The 19,373-nt window shown below is 43.9% G+C and overlaps 1 protein-coding gene across 2 annotated transcripts in view; it reads right to left on the bottom strand.

Moving 5' to 3' along the window:
- Window positions 1–19,373, bottom strand: part of LAMA4 (laminin subunit alpha 4) — a 166,888-nt gene that overhangs the window by 4,805 nt on the left and 142,710 nt on the right. For both annotated transcript variants that reach the window (XM_075554655.1, XM_075554656.1), the window contains exons 30-38: window positions 17,970–18,134; window positions 16,838–16,991; window positions 10,706–10,893; window positions 9,383–9,572; window positions 8,926–9,081; window positions 4,943–5,102; window positions 2,950–3,080; window positions 1,546–1,639; window positions 999–1,118 (exon numbers count right to left, since the gene is read on the bottom strand). In XM_075554655.1, coding sequence (XP_075410770.1) covers window positions 999–1,118; window positions 1,546–1,639; window positions 2,950–3,080; window positions 4,943–5,102; window positions 8,926–9,081; window positions 9,383–9,572; window positions 10,706–10,893; window positions 16,838–16,991; window positions 17,970–18,134 — 1,358 coding nt within the window. The remainder of the gene's footprint in view (window positions 1–998; window positions 1,119–1,545; window positions 1,640–2,949; window positions 3,081–4,942; window positions 5,103–8,925; window positions 9,082–9,382; window positions 9,573–10,705; window positions 10,894–16,837; window positions 16,992–17,969; window positions 18,135–19,373) is intronic.

Genomic DNA, 19,373 nt, shown 5'->3' with positions numbered 1-19,373 from the left:
AGTATTGGCTTTGGAGAGTCTCAAATCTGCCTGGAGTCCCCAGTCCCTGTCAATACTGGCATTTGAAAAAGATCCATGTTACACAAGAGAGGAGCGTTTACTGGAACTATTTTAGGACGAACCAATGTCGGTGGTGAGTTTGAGCTTGCTCACTCCCCTGCTTGAAGTATTTTTGTGATCTGCCTTTACAGAGAGGGAAGTCTAAAATAATTTAGGTGGGAGGCAAGGAAAAACTGCTGGATGTTTTCCCTTCAAATTCCCTCCAAATGCCAGATGCGAAAGCGGGCAGTCTCCGTTATGACCCTTTCTCCGGCTGCCGCACTCGGTTTGCCCAGGTGAGCGGAGTGCGTGAAAACACCACACTCCAAGTCAGGACCTGGTCCATGCTCCAGAGGACGAACAAACTGCAGGGAGACCCGACGTGTGCTCTTGTCAGCGCCCCAGCTATACGCCATTCTTCGCCCATGAAAGCAGCAAGGCTGCTGATGGTGTTTACAGAGCCGCAGCTGGGAAGCTTTCTCCGGGAACGCCATGACATAGGACAAGAGAATTATGGCGAGCAGCTACTTTACAGTTCAGGCCAGCCTGGATATGGAGAACTATGTCTCGTATTTCCTATTTAGGAAAGAGAGCAATTCCCAGCAAATCTTCAGTCCCTCACAAGTCTCATATTTCAGAGCAGTATTCACAGTGTGTACATTTGGAGGGTCTGGGAAAAAAAGGAGAAGAGAGAGAAAAAGCAAAGACGTGGCTAGGGGAGGGGAAGAGCTACTGGTTGGAGTGTGATGTTTACGCTTATCGTTGTTCTTTTGTGATCTTGGGTGAGGAGTTAAATTTTTCCGTATGCCAATATTCCCTGAAAAAAAGCAATCACATGTAAAATGTTTGAATTGTTTGGGTGAATTGTGAAGATACAAGGCTCTTGGTAAGATAACAGCAATAACGAGAACGCAGTGTGCTTTAGATTTAGAAACCCGCCCCCTTTAAACAAACCCTACCTGGGACACCTCCAACAAACACAGGCTCGCTGTGATCAACCGGCTTTGGGTTCAGGGGTCCGACCACGTGGTTCACTTCAGAATCGACGTCCAGCTGAACCACATTGGAGTCTCGGATCACTGAAAGACAGGGCAGAGACTGGTCTAACGGGGCACCAGACTGATTTCTTTCCTCACGAAAGAGACCACCGTACCACGGTAATGAGTGTCCATTCCAGAATGAAACCCACATTTCCTTCTAGACTACTAAGCACATCAACACCTTACAGGCTCATGGCACAAATGTCTTTTGAAACAACAATATTTAGGATAGTCTTGTGCTACTTTATGCTCCATCTGTTATACACGATTTCAATAACTCCAACACTATCTTTGGCAGCATGCATATTTTCAAACCTCCTACGGGCTTGATATTCAAATGTGGGTAAAATAAAATTCGCTCCCCTTTTTTCCTGGATACTTCTAGAATGCTGTGCAACACCTGTTCTACAACATCATATATTGTCTTTGGAAAGGAAGCCCAGAAAGGATCCTTAGCGTTTCCTACCTGTAATTCTGTGCCACCTGCCATCACAAAGACTCTGCTTGGGGGTTACTGAGGTGGAGAAGTCTCTGACGCCATTGTTGACTTTTACTATCACCTTAAAGAAACAAACAATAAGTGTTTATTATTTAATTTCGTTTCCCCACATCTATGACCAGACCGCGTATCTTAATAGTTTACCACAGAGAAGCAATAATTCAGCAGAGTAGCAGGCGCACATGATTAGCGCTGCCATCTGAACACCAGGGGTCGCCCTTGGGTGGGCTATAGAAATAGGATACACTAAGAAATAGGATACACTGAGATAGAAATAGGATACACTGAGATAGAAATAGGATACACTGAGATAGAAATAGGATACACAGAGTGAGCAGTGGAGAGAGAACAGAACAGTGACACAGGCATGAAGATGAGAGAGAGGAGCCGTAAGAAAGAAAGCAGAAGGGATCCATTTAACTGCTCAAGATGAAGTATGTTATCGATCTGAACCGGATCAGAAATTTCCAGCTTTCTCCTGCAGAGCAGCTGGTGCTTTTGAACTGCTGACCTTGTGGTTAGCAGCCTAACTCAAACCCACTATACCATAGGGCTCCTTCTCTCTGATGTGTGTGTGTGTGTGTATAGATATACATATGCACATGTATCACCACACATATATCCACATCTATACATCTATATGTGTATTGATGGATATATAAATCTACATGTGTTTAGATACACATATAGGTTTATAGCTATACCAATTAAAAATCATTTGTTGGTTTTGATAGTGGTATGTTTTTAGCTTCCATTTGATGAAAAATTCCCTTTCAAGTATTTTGTTAAAATCTGGTTTTTGAACAGGTTCATTATGGTTTGATCTCCCACCTCCAGCCCCTGCTGAGAATTTGTCTTTGCAAAATTATTTCACTGAAATAAGAAATTACTTCACTGCCACTTTTGACCAGGCCCAAGAAGTTTGTGGGAAAATTCTGGAGCCCCCTTGTGTACTTAAGAATATTTACATAAGAATTAACAGGTAACCTGGAATTTTTACCCGAGGGTCTTATTTAGATAAACATCCTGATTCAGTATATGTGAGGTGGGAAGGCAAATTCTCAGCTGGGGGCTGAACTGGACTGAACCCATTTGTAATCTTGATTAAGACCCTTTCTTTACATTATTACTGATGATTTTTTTTGTGGTAGTGTGCCATATTTTCCAGCTGTTTGTTCTAATCTAACCAAAACAATTCTCAGTGTATGAATTTTATCCCAATTATTGCCTGTGTTTAAATTTTGTTACACCTCATCTCCCTTTTTTCCCCCATTAAAGAAAGATCGGTAACATAATTTTGTGAAATACATTCGCTTTCTACCTGGAACCCAAGGCCAAAGCATCTTCCCTTGTTTTTTTAAAAGACAATACCTGTCCATTTTTAATGTGAACGTTCAGGTACTCCCCGTTGACACTGTGGCCGTGAACAAGGGTTCCGGAAGTGCTTCTCGGACGCACTTCAAATGCAATCTCAAACTTCAACCCGATATTGAACGACTCATCTGCGGGAAGAAAGACTATCAGCTCTCAGGACCAGCAGCCTTCATTCTGTGACGAGGCGGTGATTCTGGAACATCTGCTTTTACATCCAGCTTGGGCAGTTTCACCTATTTCTCAACAGCGCCAAAGCCAGCGACAGTTTTCATGTCAGGAAACAGTGGCAAGCTGCGGGGTGCGCAGGGTGAGCTCACTAACACACCGCCTCCTCTGTGTGGGCATGGGGACAACACGCTGACAACATGTGCTCGGGGACTCTGGGGGTGGGGGTTAGAAAATGATATCTCAAAATGAGAAGGCAGATGGGCCATCTCAGTTACAGAAACTGGCTGAAGACGGGTACAGAAGTTGGGGTGCTTGGGTGCTCGGCCCAGGCCAGTGGCTGGATTGCTGATGGCCGGGGCATGGTGCTGGGGAGGGGAAGGCAGGCTGGACTCACATCCAGTAGGGTGTATGATTTTGCAATCATTGAGTAAAGATGCTGACTTAATGGGATCTGTGTTTTAAAATATTTCTTAAAGTGCAGCAAGGACAAAAAAACCCTAACTGCGGCCCACCCTTGCAGAGGTCAGGGGGAGCGAGGACAGCAGCGGGGCCAGGGGCTGCTCCTGAGGTGACCGTGGCAAGGCTAGCTGCGCTCACGCGAGGAGACGCGTTGCGAGTCTGCACAGCTTCAACGCGTCCCTTGACGCGTCCCCCTCATCAATCACTTTTTCATTTTTTCCTGCTCTGAGTTAATGCTTATGAGCTACATCAATTGTGCAGGCTGCTATGCATCTCAAAGTGCCCAAGTCTTTAATATGTCTATCAGTGGAACGCAGTGAAACCCTCAACAAAAGGCTGCGAAAAACGAGTGCAGGTGTTTTGGGAGGGATAAAGACAGGAAGGTAAAATCCCGAACTAGAGAAAGAGAGGAAATGTCTTTAAAGGAGAGTTTAGAAACGCTAAACTCACTGCCAATGATTTGATCCCTACTCACAGTGAGCCTCCGAGGACAGGTGAGGGCTCCCTCTGTGGGTCTCCTAGACAGTGACCCCTGACGGGAGTAGAAAGCCTCATCTTTCATCTGCAGAGCAGTTAGCGGTTTTGAACCACTAACGTTGTGTTTAGCAGCCCCACACAGAATGCACCATGCCGGCAGGGCTTCTCTGTTGGACAGGGTGACCGTCTCAGGAAGCTGAGCTGGCTGCATCGTAAGTCCTTTTCTCCCCACTGCCTCAGGGATACCCCAGAAATGTACCCAAGGACCTCGAGAGCAGGCGACCTGTAATCTGATAGTCTCCAATTCTCTTTCCAAATGTCTATCCAGGCGCCCTCCTTACACTTCATGGTTGCTTTATAGAACATTTTATTGAAGTGCATCAGACGGTGATTGTGTGTAGTCTTCTAGAATTTTACTTCTAGGAGATGTTATATTCCATGTGACATGCACAGCGACTGGCATACAGTAGGCATATCATAAAAGCTATGCTCAGCAAGAACGTACTGGTTGAGGAGAAAAAATATAGAAATAAAATTTCTGAAGAACCGTGTTTCTGCAGGCATTGCAGAACTAGGGCTGGCCTTATTGGGACCAAAGAGTCTGCTAAGAGGGAGCGGAGCCAGGCCTGGTGGAAGCACACGGTGACCAGGAGACGGTGTGCACCATGGGAAATTCTAGAGGAGCCAGTGTGGTCCTCCACAGGTCTGGCAGCTGTGGGGAAGCTCTGGTCAGGGAGCCAAACCTCAGGGCTGAAGGCACCATGGGCCTCTGGAGAGGGAGACAGTAGCGGTTGTGGGATCCGGTCCACTTCGAGAGCTGGGTTAGTTGGCATTCTCTGGAGAGGAAGTGTTTGCGATTTGTAGTTTACAAAATTAGTCACGTTACCTAAAACCACGTATCCTCCTTCTGTTGAAAAGTATGTTCCCATTTCCATCGGACCTTGAAAGCAAGGGGTCACGCTAAAGGTCTGCGAAGCAGAGGTGACAGAAGCCCCGTTGAGCTGCAGGCTGCTGAGACAGCCACTGAAACTGTAGACCGAGTTGATCTATGAAGAAGAAGAAGACATTTCTTAAAGCTATGGTCTCACCACACACACACACCGTGGAGGAGCAGAATGAGGGAGTATAATTCCTCAGGGAACTTAGGAAATTTCTTAGCTTATTTACCATAGCTAACGGAGAGATTGATCCTTTCCAAGGTAGTTGATTTTGAGCTAGTTATTTGAAGTTGGGATGTTATGTTTGATACCAGCCTGAAGCAATTCAGCTGCGGGATTGTTTACATCTACCATGATGAAGAAACGTACAACTACAGGGATAACATTTTATTTGCTTTTGCTGTGTGATGTCAAGTTGATCCCTACTGACAGAGAAGTGTCAAGACAGGACAGGGATGTCTGATAGCGTGTCCAAGGCTGTCAACCTTATGGAAAGCAGACTGCTACATCTTTCTCCCATGGTGCCCTTAGTGTGTGCAAGGAGCAGAAAGCCTGACTTTTCTTGTGCTGTGGAGGGTGGTTTCAAACTGCAGACTTTTCAGTTAGCGTGTAACCATTGGGGCTTCCAACCACTAAGCTGCCAGGGATTCTTACATTTTATATACAAGGGAGCACCCCCCCCCCCCACCAAACCAGAATTGCGCTGGGCAGAACAGGGCTTTCATAGGGCATCCAGCCACCTGCTCTGAGTTCGTGCAGTGGTGTCACTTGGGAAGATTCTCTCTGGTCACAGTGATTTTTTCCGTAAAAGTAGTTTTGCTCAAACCTCGTTTTACGTGATGGCCAATTTAAGAGAACTGTGTGGCTGTGACCGCAGAAATGGTTGTGAGGCAGAAAAGAGCTTACAAGGACAGCGCTATGGGAAAAACTGAGGTGTATGAGTGGTTTTCTTGTTTCAAAAAAGGTGAAATGTCCATTGATGACAAACCTCATTCTGGACGCCTCTCAATTTCCTGAAGGGATGAAAATGCCGACTCGTAGTACATTTGGAGTTCATTTTACCAGGACAGACTGTTAATCAAGCTTTCTATTTAGAGCTTCTGAAAAGATTGTGTAACAGTGTGTGATTAAAAAAAAAAGGTCTAATTTGTGGAAGATGGGGGACTGGTTTTGTCACCAGACAATGCACCTGTTCACACAGCCATCTCAGTGTGGCAGCTTTTGGCAAAAAAACAGCATGCCTCTCTTGTACCACACACCTGACTCACCTGACCTCACTGTGTGCCACCTTTTTGTTTCCAAGAATGAGAAGGGACATGAAAGAACAGCAATTTGATGATGGAGAGGAGGTGAAGAAAAAAAATGAGGGAGGTGCTGTCAGCCATCCAAAAAGATGAGCTTGAAAAATGTTTTCAAGAATGGAATTGAAGATTTGACAAATGTATTAAGTGCAATGGACAGTCCTTTGAAAGTGAGAAGGCTGTTTTGTAAAAAAAAAAAAAAAAGTGAAATGCATAGCTCTGAAAATAAAATTCTGGCGTTTTGGCGGCACCCCCTCATATATCAGATGGAATGTACTTAAATAAAATGACATGTTAGAAAAGTTTCTTTTCCTTACAGAATGACAGCTGTGCTCAAGATTTTCTAATGGTGCAGAGGCTAATCCAGTTCTTAACTGCTCAATCTACTGTGGTGCAGCTTCATTAGCTGATGGACGAGTTGAGTATTTATCAGACCTTACAGTGTGAAACATGGCTGCCTTAGACAAACTGATTAAAAAATAATTTTATTGGGGCTCGTACAATTCTTATCATAATCCATGCATACATCCATTGCGTCAAGCACATATGTACATTTATTAACATCGTCATTCTCAAACAAACTGATTTTTATATTTCATTGGGAAGTGTTTTAAAAGAGATGCTCATGTAATGGCTGAACTTGTGCCTGAAATTATGACTCCAAGATCATCTTTAAACTTTAAAAAAAAAAAATCCCTTAGAACATAGCGTCTGGGGTCTTAAAGGCTTGATGGTAATCAAGTGGCCATCTAGCTGAGAAGCAACAAAGCCCACATGGAAGAAGCACATCAGCCTGTGTGACCACGAGGTGTTTATGAGACCAAGTATCAGGCATCAAAGAACAAAAAAATCATATCATTGTGAATGAGACGGAGTGCGGAGAGGGACCCAAAGCTCAGCTGTAGGCAACTGGACATCTCCTTACGGAAGAGGTGCGGGGAGCAGATGGGCCAGTCAGGGTGCAGTGTAGCAATGATGAAACATACAACTTTCCTCTAGTTCCTACATGCTTCCTCCTCCCCCACTATCATGATCCCAATTCTACCTTACAAATCTGGCTGAACCAGAGGATGCACAGCGGTACAGGTAGGAACTGGAAACACAGGGAATTCAGGACAGATGAACCCCAGGACCAGTGGTGAGAGTGGTGATACTGGGAGGGTGGCAGGAAGGTTGGGGAGAAAGGGGAAGCCGATCACAAGGATCTACATCTAACCCCCTCCCTGGGGGGCGGACAACAGAAAAGTGGGTGAAGGGAGATGTCGGACAGTGTAAGACGGCAAAATAATAATAATTTATAAATTATCAAGGGTTCATGAGGGAGTGGGGGCAGGGAGGGAGGGGAAAATGAGGAGCTGATACCAAGGGCTAAGCAGAAAGCAAATGTTTTGAGAATGCTGATGGCAACAAATGTACAAATGTGCTTGACACAATGGATGTATGAATGGATTATAAGAGTTGTACGAGCCCCAATCAAATGATTTAAAAAAAGAAAGAAGAAAAGAAAAGGCCCTTAGAATATCCGCAACACCTTAAATTGTTCTTACAACCACACAGAACTAGTAAAACATGCCTGCCTTGGGCATTATATTCTTTGAAGCCCCATCTATATAAGATCAAGTTGACAGCAGCCACTGGAAAGATTAGATAGGAGCCCAAGGGAACAGAGACTGTGTGTTTATAGAGGAAGGACACCTCCGAGAGAGGAGGGTGACAAGCTGCACAACCCCAAGAGTGAATTAATGCCACTGAATAGGACATGCAGCCTGCTGAATTGGTGCACGCTGCTCACCAGTCAGCAATACAATAAATAACCCTGTAGACACACGCGCAAGAGATTGCCATGGGTTTGGGGCCGTCTAACTAATATGTGACTGCATTATGTGCCCTGGACTGTTATGGCTCTATTCACATATCAAATTCTATATTTATGTTAAGAAAAATGCAATTCCTTGGTGGATTCCATTTGTGACAAAATATTTTTTTAAGTTGAACTGTTTTTAACTTTTAAATGACCAAACTGACATGTCTTTGCCTAGCCCTTCCCTTCCCTTCCCTCCAGAAGGAACCACCCACTTTTCTGCGCATGTACAAGGGGGGGGGGGCGTACAAACAAAAACAGGAGCCATGTCTGCATAATGATTTGAAACGAGCTTTTTCCTACCCTGTGATACCTAGTGGCACATATATTGCAGATTATTATTTGGTGCTAAACGTGTGGTTGCTGGCTGAATAAGTAAGCAAGCCCCGAAGACATACTTTTCTTCTCTCCTTTCACCTCTCTCTCAGGGTGCACGTCGCTCCTGGCTTCCCAATGCCATAGGGCGGAGGGACATCCAGCCAGAAGGTCACCTGGTGACTCAGGCCATTGCATGTGTGTCAGAGTAGAACTGGGCTTCTTTTGGGCCTTCAGTGGCCGCCAGGCTTCCCTCCCGTGGCGCCTCTGAGTAAAGTCAAACTTCCAGCCCAGGCGCCTTTTCCATCTCCCAGGGAACCTCAGTCAGCCGGCCCTCCCTTTGATAGGCATCCACAGCTAAGCTCCCATTTTCTCCTGGCCAGTTTGCCAAGTCATCAGACTGGAGCCTGGATGCTAAGATCGCTGGCTAGCTCCCGACTCCTCCCCATCTTACCTGGACATTTTTCACAGCCCTGCCGGGTGCCACGCCTCCCAAGTAAATAGGCCCCTTGATTTTCCAGGCAGCTTCAGTAGGAGGCAGACTTTCTTCCAGGACCCGCAGGCCATCAATGACCAGCCGTCCACTGCTCTTTTCCCGACTGAATATCACCTGGATGGACAGAAGGAAAAGGGCTCATGCCAAGTTTGGGAGAAAGGTCGTGTTGCGTTTGCTGCCCTCTTAGCCCCTCTCGTTGTGGTGACCCCCAACCATAAATTATTTTCATTGATACTTCATAACTGTCATTTGGCTACTGTTATGAATTGGGTGACCCCTGTGAAAGGGTTGTTCAAGCCCCAAAGGGGTCGTGACCCACAGGTTGAGAAGCGCTGTCCTACGTGGTGTGTGAGAGTCAGATTCTTTGACAAGGGTGAAACTTTGCTGGCAATGCTATTATCTGCCTCCAACTTACGTCATGCCACAACCCATCGTTGTGTTTCTCTTGGCTTCGAATCTTCAACTTCCTGTGGCCAACATTGAACATGAAAACCAAACGGCCATGGGCCAAGAAGAGAGTCATGAAGTCATCCTCCTCTTGATCGGAGACATAGAAAATCATCCCGTGGGAGGAGCGAGTTTTCAGACGAATGGAAAACTGAGATCTGGGAAATGAGAAGAGCAAGCTCACCATCTGTGGAACGAGACTGAGGATAACCCATCACTTCCAAAGCAAGACAGTTTTGGGAGAAACAATCAGCCATTCATTTAAAGGTGAGCAGCATTGCTTCCAATTATCCCCTAGTATTATTAGAGAGTTGGGTAAACATGGCTAGCTAAAAAAGTTAGATCCTGCTCTACTTCCTTATAAAACATTGAAAGAAGTACTGCTTCATTTAGGGGTCACATAATGTCTAGCATTGAAAATGCGGCTGCAATTAGTTTAGTGGGCATCTATATGTTAAGGGAGCTTACTCGTATGGACAAAACAGACAAATAGACAAAACAGACACATGTGTAGAGACAATATGATTTCTGTAGTAGCAACAACACAAATTCATTTTTTATCTAGTGAAAAATTAATTGATGCCTGTCACATGTGAAAACCAACCACCTTCATGAATAGAAAGAACAATTCTTATTAATTTAGCATTAGACCATAAATAAGGTACTTGTCATTTGAGGAACTTTGAGTTCCTTTTGAAGATTATGAAATACTGATTCTGCTGTCCAGGCAAGTCATGAATTAGAAGACATTGAATGCACCACCATTGGGATGTCTGAAAGAGCTATGAAAATTATATAAAAAAAGACGAAAGAAAGACTCAATAGCACTAGAGAAAGGCATTCTGAAAAACCCTAAACGACCTGACATTTTGTGAAACCCTGGGCAGTGGAGGGCGGGGCAGGGGCACAAAGCCATTCCCATTTACAATCCAACAACAGTGTTTTTGGGGGAAGGAAAAGTAATCTTACAGCTGGAGGATAAATTCTGTGAAATCAGCTCCATCGTCCTATCCTACATTGCCTTCCCTTTGGGATAGCACACAGCAAAGTCCTGGGAGAAGGTGGCCTCAGGAGCCGTGCATTTTGGAGAAGGTCCCAGAGGGAATGTTTTATTGGACAGCATGAACCACGCACTTATTCAGTGGCTGCTGCGACGATCAAACAAAAGACAACACGACAGGATGGAGGTGGCACAGAAGAGGGAAGAGCGCGAGGAAAGGATGGCGAATGGAGACTAAGGATGGGATCCAGGCGCGCATGACATTTCTACCAGAACAGTGGGTTACTTTACTTTTCACCAAAGTCTCCTTGTAAGTGTTCAAACTCTTGGCGGCTGTTGGCTGTCCCTCCATACTGGTAGGCGTGCTCTATTGCTCTGGGGCTGTTGGAAAGGAGACAATGGGAGTCTCGAGGAGAATTCTGCTCTTGGAATTTCAGGCCAACAGGATCCCATGAAGGTGCATCTTTGCTTTCCTCTCCCTATAAAAATAGGAAACGATAAGTCCTCTGCGAGGATAAAAGTGACATGGAAGCATCAAAAATTATGGGGAGCCAACAGGGAGGGGTACAAGGGAGCAACAGTAAGTGTTCTGAAATTGATGGTGTGGAGGGTGGAGTTTTTCTGGTGTGTTAGATTTATTGAATTGCATCAGAGAGGAATTAATGAGAGATGAACAATGGACAAACATGATAGTGGTGCAGGAGGTAAAAAAGAAAAACAGGAAAGAAAGAAAACTAATGTGTACATATGTTTATATGCAAATATATAAATACGTGTGTATTTGTTTACATATGTATATATGAGCATATACAACAAGGAAGCAGATGGACTTTGTGCCCTTACTTAAATCTTGCCACAGTACAAGAATTGCTTGTTCTAGTAATGTGGCATTGTATGATACTCACCTCCCTGACACAATTGCTGAAGACAAAATGGGTACATAATCAAATATGGTGAAGAAAGCTGATGGTGCCCAGCTATCAAAAGATATAGCGTCTGGGATCTTAAAGGATTGTGGTTAAACAAGCAGCCATCTAGCAGGGAAACAACAAAACCCACATGGAAAAGTCACACCGGCCTATGTAATCATGAAGTATTGACAGGAAGAGGTATCAGAAGTTCGGAAACAAGCAACAAAATCGATGTGAAGGGGCATGAATGTTGTGGCGACCCAAAACCCAGCTGTAAGATAATTGGACAGTCCCTCTCAGGAGGGACCCAGGAACACAGGGAAGGGATGTTAAAGCCAGGGTACGGTATAGCACTGATGAACCACATAGCTATCCTCTAGTTCTTTGATAAGATTCAATGGCAGTGGATTTAGTGTGAGAAGGTAAGAAAATTAGCAACACCTTTAAACTATTTAGGAATGTTTTCTGTGATAAGATATAAACACTTTAATGTAAAGAAGATGTAAACAAATTTTAAAAATTATCCTGTACCCTTAGAAATGCACTGCTGAGTTTATCCTGTGGGAGAATTAATAGAAATAATATTTATTTAGCAATATGATCAAAGCTTTCTGTATAAGGATCTTCAATCATAAAAGGAAAAGGGAAACAACTGAAGGTCTATTAATGGTTAAATGAGTTATAATAATTGCATAAAATAAAATATTAGGGGATTATTGTTAAACAATTCAAGCACACAATGCTTTTTGATTCAACTTTTGTAAAAATTGAAGCCGAGGTCACATTTTTCTCGGCAGAGACTTAAGGAGCAATTATAACAGAAGGTTGGCTATCATCGACGTTCTCGTTACCACAGATTCTATATCTTGTCATTGCAGACTTGAGTCTAAGATTATTTACTAGATAAGCTAAGAGATTTACTCTACTATCGAAAGGCTTGTGCAACAGTGTCCACGGCTGTGCGTTTTAACTTTAAATCTACGAGTGTTTGTAGGAAACTACATCTGATATATAGCTTCAGATAGAAAATGATGATCATGTTGTTACTGTTTTTTTTTTTCGCTGAAGATCATCCAGCAGCGGCTGAAGCAGTACATTGAGAGGGAATTGTCAGAAATTTAGTTTGGATTTAGAGGAGGGTGTAGAACAAGAGATATCATTGCAGATGTCAGATGGACGTTGGCTCAAAGAAACAGTCAAGAGATCAAAAGATGTATTGCAGTAGGTAAATCGGCTGCACAAGACCCTTGTAGAGCATTGAAGAGCAAGGAGGTGACTTTTTGGACGAAGGTGCCTCTGACTCAAGCCATGGTATTTTCACTCGCCTCCGGTGCATGTGAAAGTTGGACGTTGAATCAGGAAGACCGAAGGAGAATCAATGCCTTTGAACTGTGGTGCTGGAGAAGGATATTGAAAGTAGCATGGGCTGCTAAAAGGACAGACACCTTTTTTGGGAGGAAATACAGCCACAGTGTTTCTTAGAGGCAAGGATGGAAAGACTGTATCTTACACACTTTGGTCATATTGTCAGGCCAGACCAGTCCTTGTAGAAGGACATCGTGTTTGGTCAAGTGGAGGGGCAGTGAAAAAGAGGGAGGCCCTGCATGAGATGGACTGACACCGTGACAGCCCCAATGGGCTCGGGCACAGGAACAACTGTGAAGTGCTGTTTGGTTCGGTGTGCATAGCGCCACTATAGGGTGGAACCACGTCGATGGCGCCTAATAACATCAAGTCGGTTCTGACCCATAATGACCCTATGCAAAACAGAACTCAACACGGCCCTGTCCGGCACCACCCTCAGATCGTCGTCATGTTTGAGCCCATCACTGCAGCCATGGTGTCAGTCCATCTTGTCAAGGGCCTCGCTCCTCACTCCCCTCCACTTCACCAAACACGGCGTCCTTGTCCAGGGACCGGTCTCTCCTGACAACATGACCAAAGTATGTAAGAAGAAGTCTTGCCAACCTTGCCTCTGGCCTTATTACAAGGCAGATTTGTTTGATGTTTACATAAAGTGATAAGTAGTAACTGCTTTAAGAGGTTAACCTTTAACCTTGTCAGCCTAGCATATTCGCCTGCTGACCTTGACCCACAGATGAATGCTCTAGTGTCAGTTAAATAAAAACTCTCCGAATAAAGTCTTTGGCACCAATATATAAAGGTGATAATAAGACCCCAACACATCAGTCTCATTGTGTTTTCTGAAAGTTGAAATGAGCATAATCCTTTATCAAAATCAATGATATGATTTCATTGCCTGAGGCATTTTCAAAAGGTTACCTATGTTAAATCCAGGAAATGATTACTGGAAAACTATGAAGTTTATATTTTATGCAAACAAAATCATTTCATTAACATAAATAAAGAAATAATGCATGACAAGGAGAATTTCATGGAGAGTCTCAAGAGCGGCTCACAAATGTAAGGAAACTTCAAAATGTTCGTGGCGACCAAGCACCACACATCAAGTCACTTCTGACAAACGACAGCCCTACAGGAAAGAAAGGAACTGTTCCCTAGGGTTCCCATGGCTGTCAGTCATTCCAGGAACAGACAGCCTCATCTATCTCTCATGGAGTGGCGGGTGGGTTTGAACCACTGACCGTGTGGTTAGCAGCCCAGTTCATAGCCTACTACACCACAAGGGCTCAGTTCATGGAAAAATTGAATGAAAGGAGAATTTTCTACATGAACTTTTGGACACCTCCCTGTATATGAGGGCACATTCAACGTCTAAGGAGTACTGGTGGCCCGGAGGTTAAGTTCTTGACCGCGAAGGACGAGCTAAAACGCACCACCTGCAGGAATCAGTATCCATTTTTACTTCCATATCGATTACAGCCTTATGAACCCTGTGGGGCAGTTCTGCTCTGTCCAATAGTGCTGCTATACATTGGAATAGATGTTTACAAAATAGATGCATAGCTTTGATTTTTGGTTCGAGGTATGATAGTCAGTGGAAGATCATCAGAAGTGAGAAGCTGATGGAAACACTGTCTCTTGCTGATGGTCCAGCAGCTGAGCTTACAAGGCAACCAGTTCTTCCCCTGCACAAACTCATTAGCTATCAGGGAAAAAAGATGCACAAACTATTAGCTATCAGGGAAATGCAAACTAAAACCATAAGATGTCATATTTGCACATTAGATTGGCAAGATTCTAAATACTCGATGCTGTGCAATGGTGGCACCTGTGTAGGGCAGTTGGTTCTTCCAAGTGCTATTTGCGGGAGTGTCCGTTACTATCAGGGGTCCTTAGTGAACCGTGGTTAAAGCTCTCCACTGCTGATCTAATGGTTGGTAGTTCAAATCCACCATGGCTCCCCCAGGGGAAAGTTGTGGTAATTTACTACCATAAAGACCTTGGAAACCATATGGGGAAACTCTATTTTAATTCTATAGGGTTGTTATGAGTTGAAATTAAGTCAACACCAGGGGTTTGGTTGGGGTTTAGGTTGGTAGCTATTGCCTCAATAATAAAAATGACCATTCCCTTTGGCCAAGCAATTCTAACTTCAGGCACCAATCCTCCAGAAACACAAAACTTTATAGAGATAATGCAGACTATGTGCCAATCCCTGTACTATGTGCATTTCATACATTAACTCATTCAATCCTTTTAACAACTCTCTTGCAGAAATAACCTAGTATTTATTGACACCTATTTTGTGCTAGATGTGGTTCAAGGTGCTGAGGATACACCACTGAGTTTGAACTATAGTAGAGGAGACAGAAAGAAATAATGAGCAACATGCATACAGTCGTTGATACATTAGACTTCCCTAAATCCTATGAAGAAAATGATGAGGGACTCAATACTACTGGTATGGAACGGAAAGCAGGCTGAGGAATTCAGTTGGTGTTCAAGGTGGGCCGTATTCAGCTGGTGGGATGTGATCAATCCTAAGAGGAGGCAAAGACGTTGCTGACGACGTTGCTGAAGTTCAAGGGAAGAGGGGTGCAGGCAGAAATGCTCACGTACAGACCTGAGTATGTCTACTTCCAGGAGCACTTGGGAGAGTGAGCAGTAGGTTAGACACCGGGCTGCTAACCTTAAGGTCAATGGTTTAACCCACTTATTGCTCTGTGGGAGAAAGAGGAGACGATCAGCTCCTATACAGATCTGTAATCTTGGAAACCCAAGAAGCAGTTTACTTTGTCCGAGGGTCACTATGAGTTAGAATGGACTCGGCGGCAGTGGGTTTTTGTTGTGCGGTTTGTGCACAGTCTGTTACAGAAAGAGGCCGAAGGCCAGTGTGGGGAGTCGAATGAGGGAAGTAGAGGAGTGAAAGGAGCCATGCTCAGAGAGGCAATGGGGCCTGGATCCTACACAGCTTCTTGTGATACTGTATGGAGTCCCTGAGTGGTGCAATCATTAGCTATAAATGAAAAGGTTTGAAGTTCAAGTACATCTGGGGGCACCACGGGAGAAAGTCCTAGAGATCTCCTCCAGGAAAGGCAGACCCTGAAAACACTATGGAACAAAGGTCTACTTTGACACATATGAGTTGAAGTCCATTTGATGGTAGGTGTGTGTGTGTGTGTGTGTGTGAGAGAGAGAGAGAGAGAGAGAGAGAGAGAGAGAGAGAGAGAGAGAGAGAGAGAGAGAGAGAGAGAGAGATACTGTGGGGTCTCGGGCTTTACTCTGAGTGCAGTGGGAAGCCACTCACTAGGGCAGAGGAGTGGAATGATATTTTTCGAGACCTGTGTGGTTGACGATAGATGGTTGAGGGAACAAGGCAGAAGCAGGAAGATCTCTGGAAGGCTGTTAGCAATGGTTTACAGGTGAGATGGTGGCTTGGAGCAGGTGGGCATGAGGGCATTGCTAAAATCGGCCATGAAAGTAAAAAATAAGCTGAAACAACGAGAAGAGAATAAGGGTTTCAATTGTGATAAAGGTAAACGTTATGAATGCTGGGAGAGTAAATAATGCGAGAGAGGAGGGCAGTAGTCAGATCATGGAGCTTTAGAACTCAAAGTAGCTGATAAGTAGCATGTGAATGGTCAAGCAAAGGCTAAGGAATGGAAGGAAACGAAAAGATGATCAGGAACTTGAACAATTTCCAAAAAGGCAATAAAAAAGAATGAGATTGCTGCCTGTAAGCAAAGGATGCCCGGGGAAGAAGAGTGTTAAACAGCATGTATTATATACACACATTGTTCACCCCTGAGGGACTTAACCAGTGCAATCAACTGAGACAGACCGTGCGGCAATGGGTTCCAACACAGCCACTGTGAGATGGCACAGGGCTGGGCAGGGTGTGGTTCTGTTGAACACAGGGTCACTGTGAGTTGGAACCAAATTGAAGGCACCTAATGATGACATCAACAATAAAAAGTACCAGTTGGGACTTCCATTAAATGCTCATTCAGCATCTTTGACAACCAATCACTGCCACAAAGCTGGGGAATCTGTGAATCTGAAACAAAGTGAACCCCGACTTTCGCATGTACACAGAACCGCTGTGTCTAGAGTTGTGTGACTGGAAGGTGAGGGCATCATCTGTTACCTTTTTATTCTGATTGGTTTTCGGCTTTGAGGAATTCTTCCCTTTTTTGTGAAGGAGAAACAGTGGTGAAGACTCAATGGGACACTCATAAAGGGAAGTGTGGACCTGTTGGGAATATCGCTGGAAATCTTCAACCTCCACATCTCTGTCCAACCTATGTTTGCAACAGAGGGGACACGTTTTAAAAATAGGGCTTAAATTAAAAAATCACTAATATGCGGCTTCTTTTAAATATTATATTATATTTAAATTATAAATATATCATAATTAGATTAAGATATAATTGTATTAAAATTTAAATTTATAATTAAAGTGACCTATGCACATACCTATGAAACCATCACCATAATAAAGATAATAAATGTATCTATCACAAAAAGAAAAAGGAATAGGGCTTAAAATTGTCTTATGTACACACTGAATGTCAAAGAATTTACACAATCATGGGGGTATATGCCATCAACCACTATCTTAATGAGTGCACCTTTAAATTATCATTCATCAATTACTCCCATAACTATGTGCCTGGGCCCAGCATGTTCTGGCTAATGAATGTTTCCCCCCATCACTACCTCCCCTGCCTGTCTGGGCCAGCCTCTGGCTCACTTAATCTGCATTGCATTTGTTTCTTATTTGTTCTTATACTCAGGGAACCCCATTGTCTTTGTTAAGGACCTAGATTAATGACTTTGTTTAAATTTATGTCATAAACTAAATAGATCCTTAAAAACCAGTAACAAGGATTTTAGGATGTTACTCTGTGCTAAATCATTAATCACATGTATACTGGTAATAGCACCTAATTTTATAAATTGCTGTGTTTCAGATGCAGTATAAAGTACTTTACTTCATGGTCTCATTTAATTCTCATAATATTCCTGAAAGGCAGGCACTATTATAATCTGCATTAGACAGTCAAGAAATTAGCCAAGGGCATTCAGAAACTAAAGGGCAGAGAATCTACATTCGAACTCAATTTTGTCAGCTGTCCAACTACATGTACTATTTCAACCATGATCCTCTATCACATCCAATAAGCTGAATAGTTCTCAGTTTTTGTGATGAGCATGTGTTCATGACTGACTTGATCTTTCTCAATCTATAGACTTATGAATAAATGAAAATGTGGTACCTGGTGAAGTAGGCATTGCTGATGCAGCCAGTGAAGTTACTGTACTGCGGACTGCTAGGGGAGCCACCAAAGTAAAACTTCTTTTCACTGGGTTGCGTTGCTTCCACCTTCCCTTTGGTGGGATTCTTACTCCCAAGTCGGCTTTTATCTACTATGAGTTCATACCTGCAAAGAAAGAAGCATCTTCACACATCATGCTGCTAGTGCTTTGCTTTGAGTTTCAACCCAGGCTGAGCAAGCAGGGTTTCTCACGGACTTGAAGCAGAATGCCCGTGAATGCCACACTTTTCGTGAAGCACAGGAGAAAATGGTAAAGTATTTCTATTTACGCAAAGACCTTCCGGACCATGAATGGAACCCATGCAAATGAGAAGGGCAGACAGCTAGTCATCCATATCACGTTATGCGTGGAGAAAACAGTCATACGACATGATGATTCTTTAATGGTATCATGGAAGACCATTTTCAGTGTGAAACACATTGGATGGGCTTGATCCCCTTTGGAAGTGGATCCCGGAAACAACTTACTAGAGCTTCTTTTGCATTTGTGGCATAGGTTATCTGCATCCCACACCAGAGGCTTATTTCTTATTCTAGAAAGTTTTCTTTATGATGAGAAGAAACTTCATATTCGGTATCTTAAAGGTCAAACTTTTAAGATGTAGTGATAGACGTAGCTTCTTTGGTGGTACACTTCAAACTCTAGCCTGAACCAGGATTTGCCAAGCTCTCTCCATGGACAAAACGGACCCCTGGGGGCACTGTGCCAGGAAAGTGTTGGACTGTTAATGGCAAAGTTAGCAGTTCAAACCCAGGAGCTGCCTTGTGGGAGAAAGACGAGGCTGTCTGCTCCCACGTAGAGTGGACACCTTTGGAAACCCTGCAGGGGTGCTCGGAACTGGAACCAACCCGATGGCAGTGTGTCTTTTTGGTCCATGCACGACCCACTATCTATCTATCTACTCCATCCCATTCTCAAGGAGACTCTGACCTAGTGCTTTCCTAAAGAAAACCCAAACCAAAACAACCTCTTTGTTGTGGCACGTAATTTAACCGTGACTTGTTTTTTATGTCTGCTTCTGTAAAGATTTATAGTCTTGAAAACCCTCGATCAGGTCTCTGTGTGTTGGAAGCGAATCGAGGTAGTGGGTTTGGTTTGGTTTGGGTGCTTGTATGCCTAGGAAATTAGTAGCAATCACTTTTTAAAGAAAGCAAGTCTTTCCCCATCACTATTTTATTTAACACATTAGAAAAGCAAAGGGGTCGTTGATGGCACGCACAGTGGTCCAGCGTCTGGTTGCTGACTGTATCCACGCCCCAACGCTGCGAGAGGAAGACCTGGCAATCTTCTCTAGCCCTATGGGGCAGCTCTACTCCATCAACCAGGCTCACGCGTCAACATTG

Source organism: Tenrec ecaudatus, chromosome 7 (genome assembly GCF_050624435.1).
Source record: "Tenrec ecaudatus isolate mTenEca1 chromosome 7, mTenEca1.hap1, whole genome shotgun sequence".
NCBI lineage: Eukaryota > Metazoa > Chordata > Mammalia > Afrosoricida > Tenrecidae > Tenrec > Tenrec ecaudatus.
This window is presented reverse-complemented; position numbering and strand designations above follow the sequence as displayed.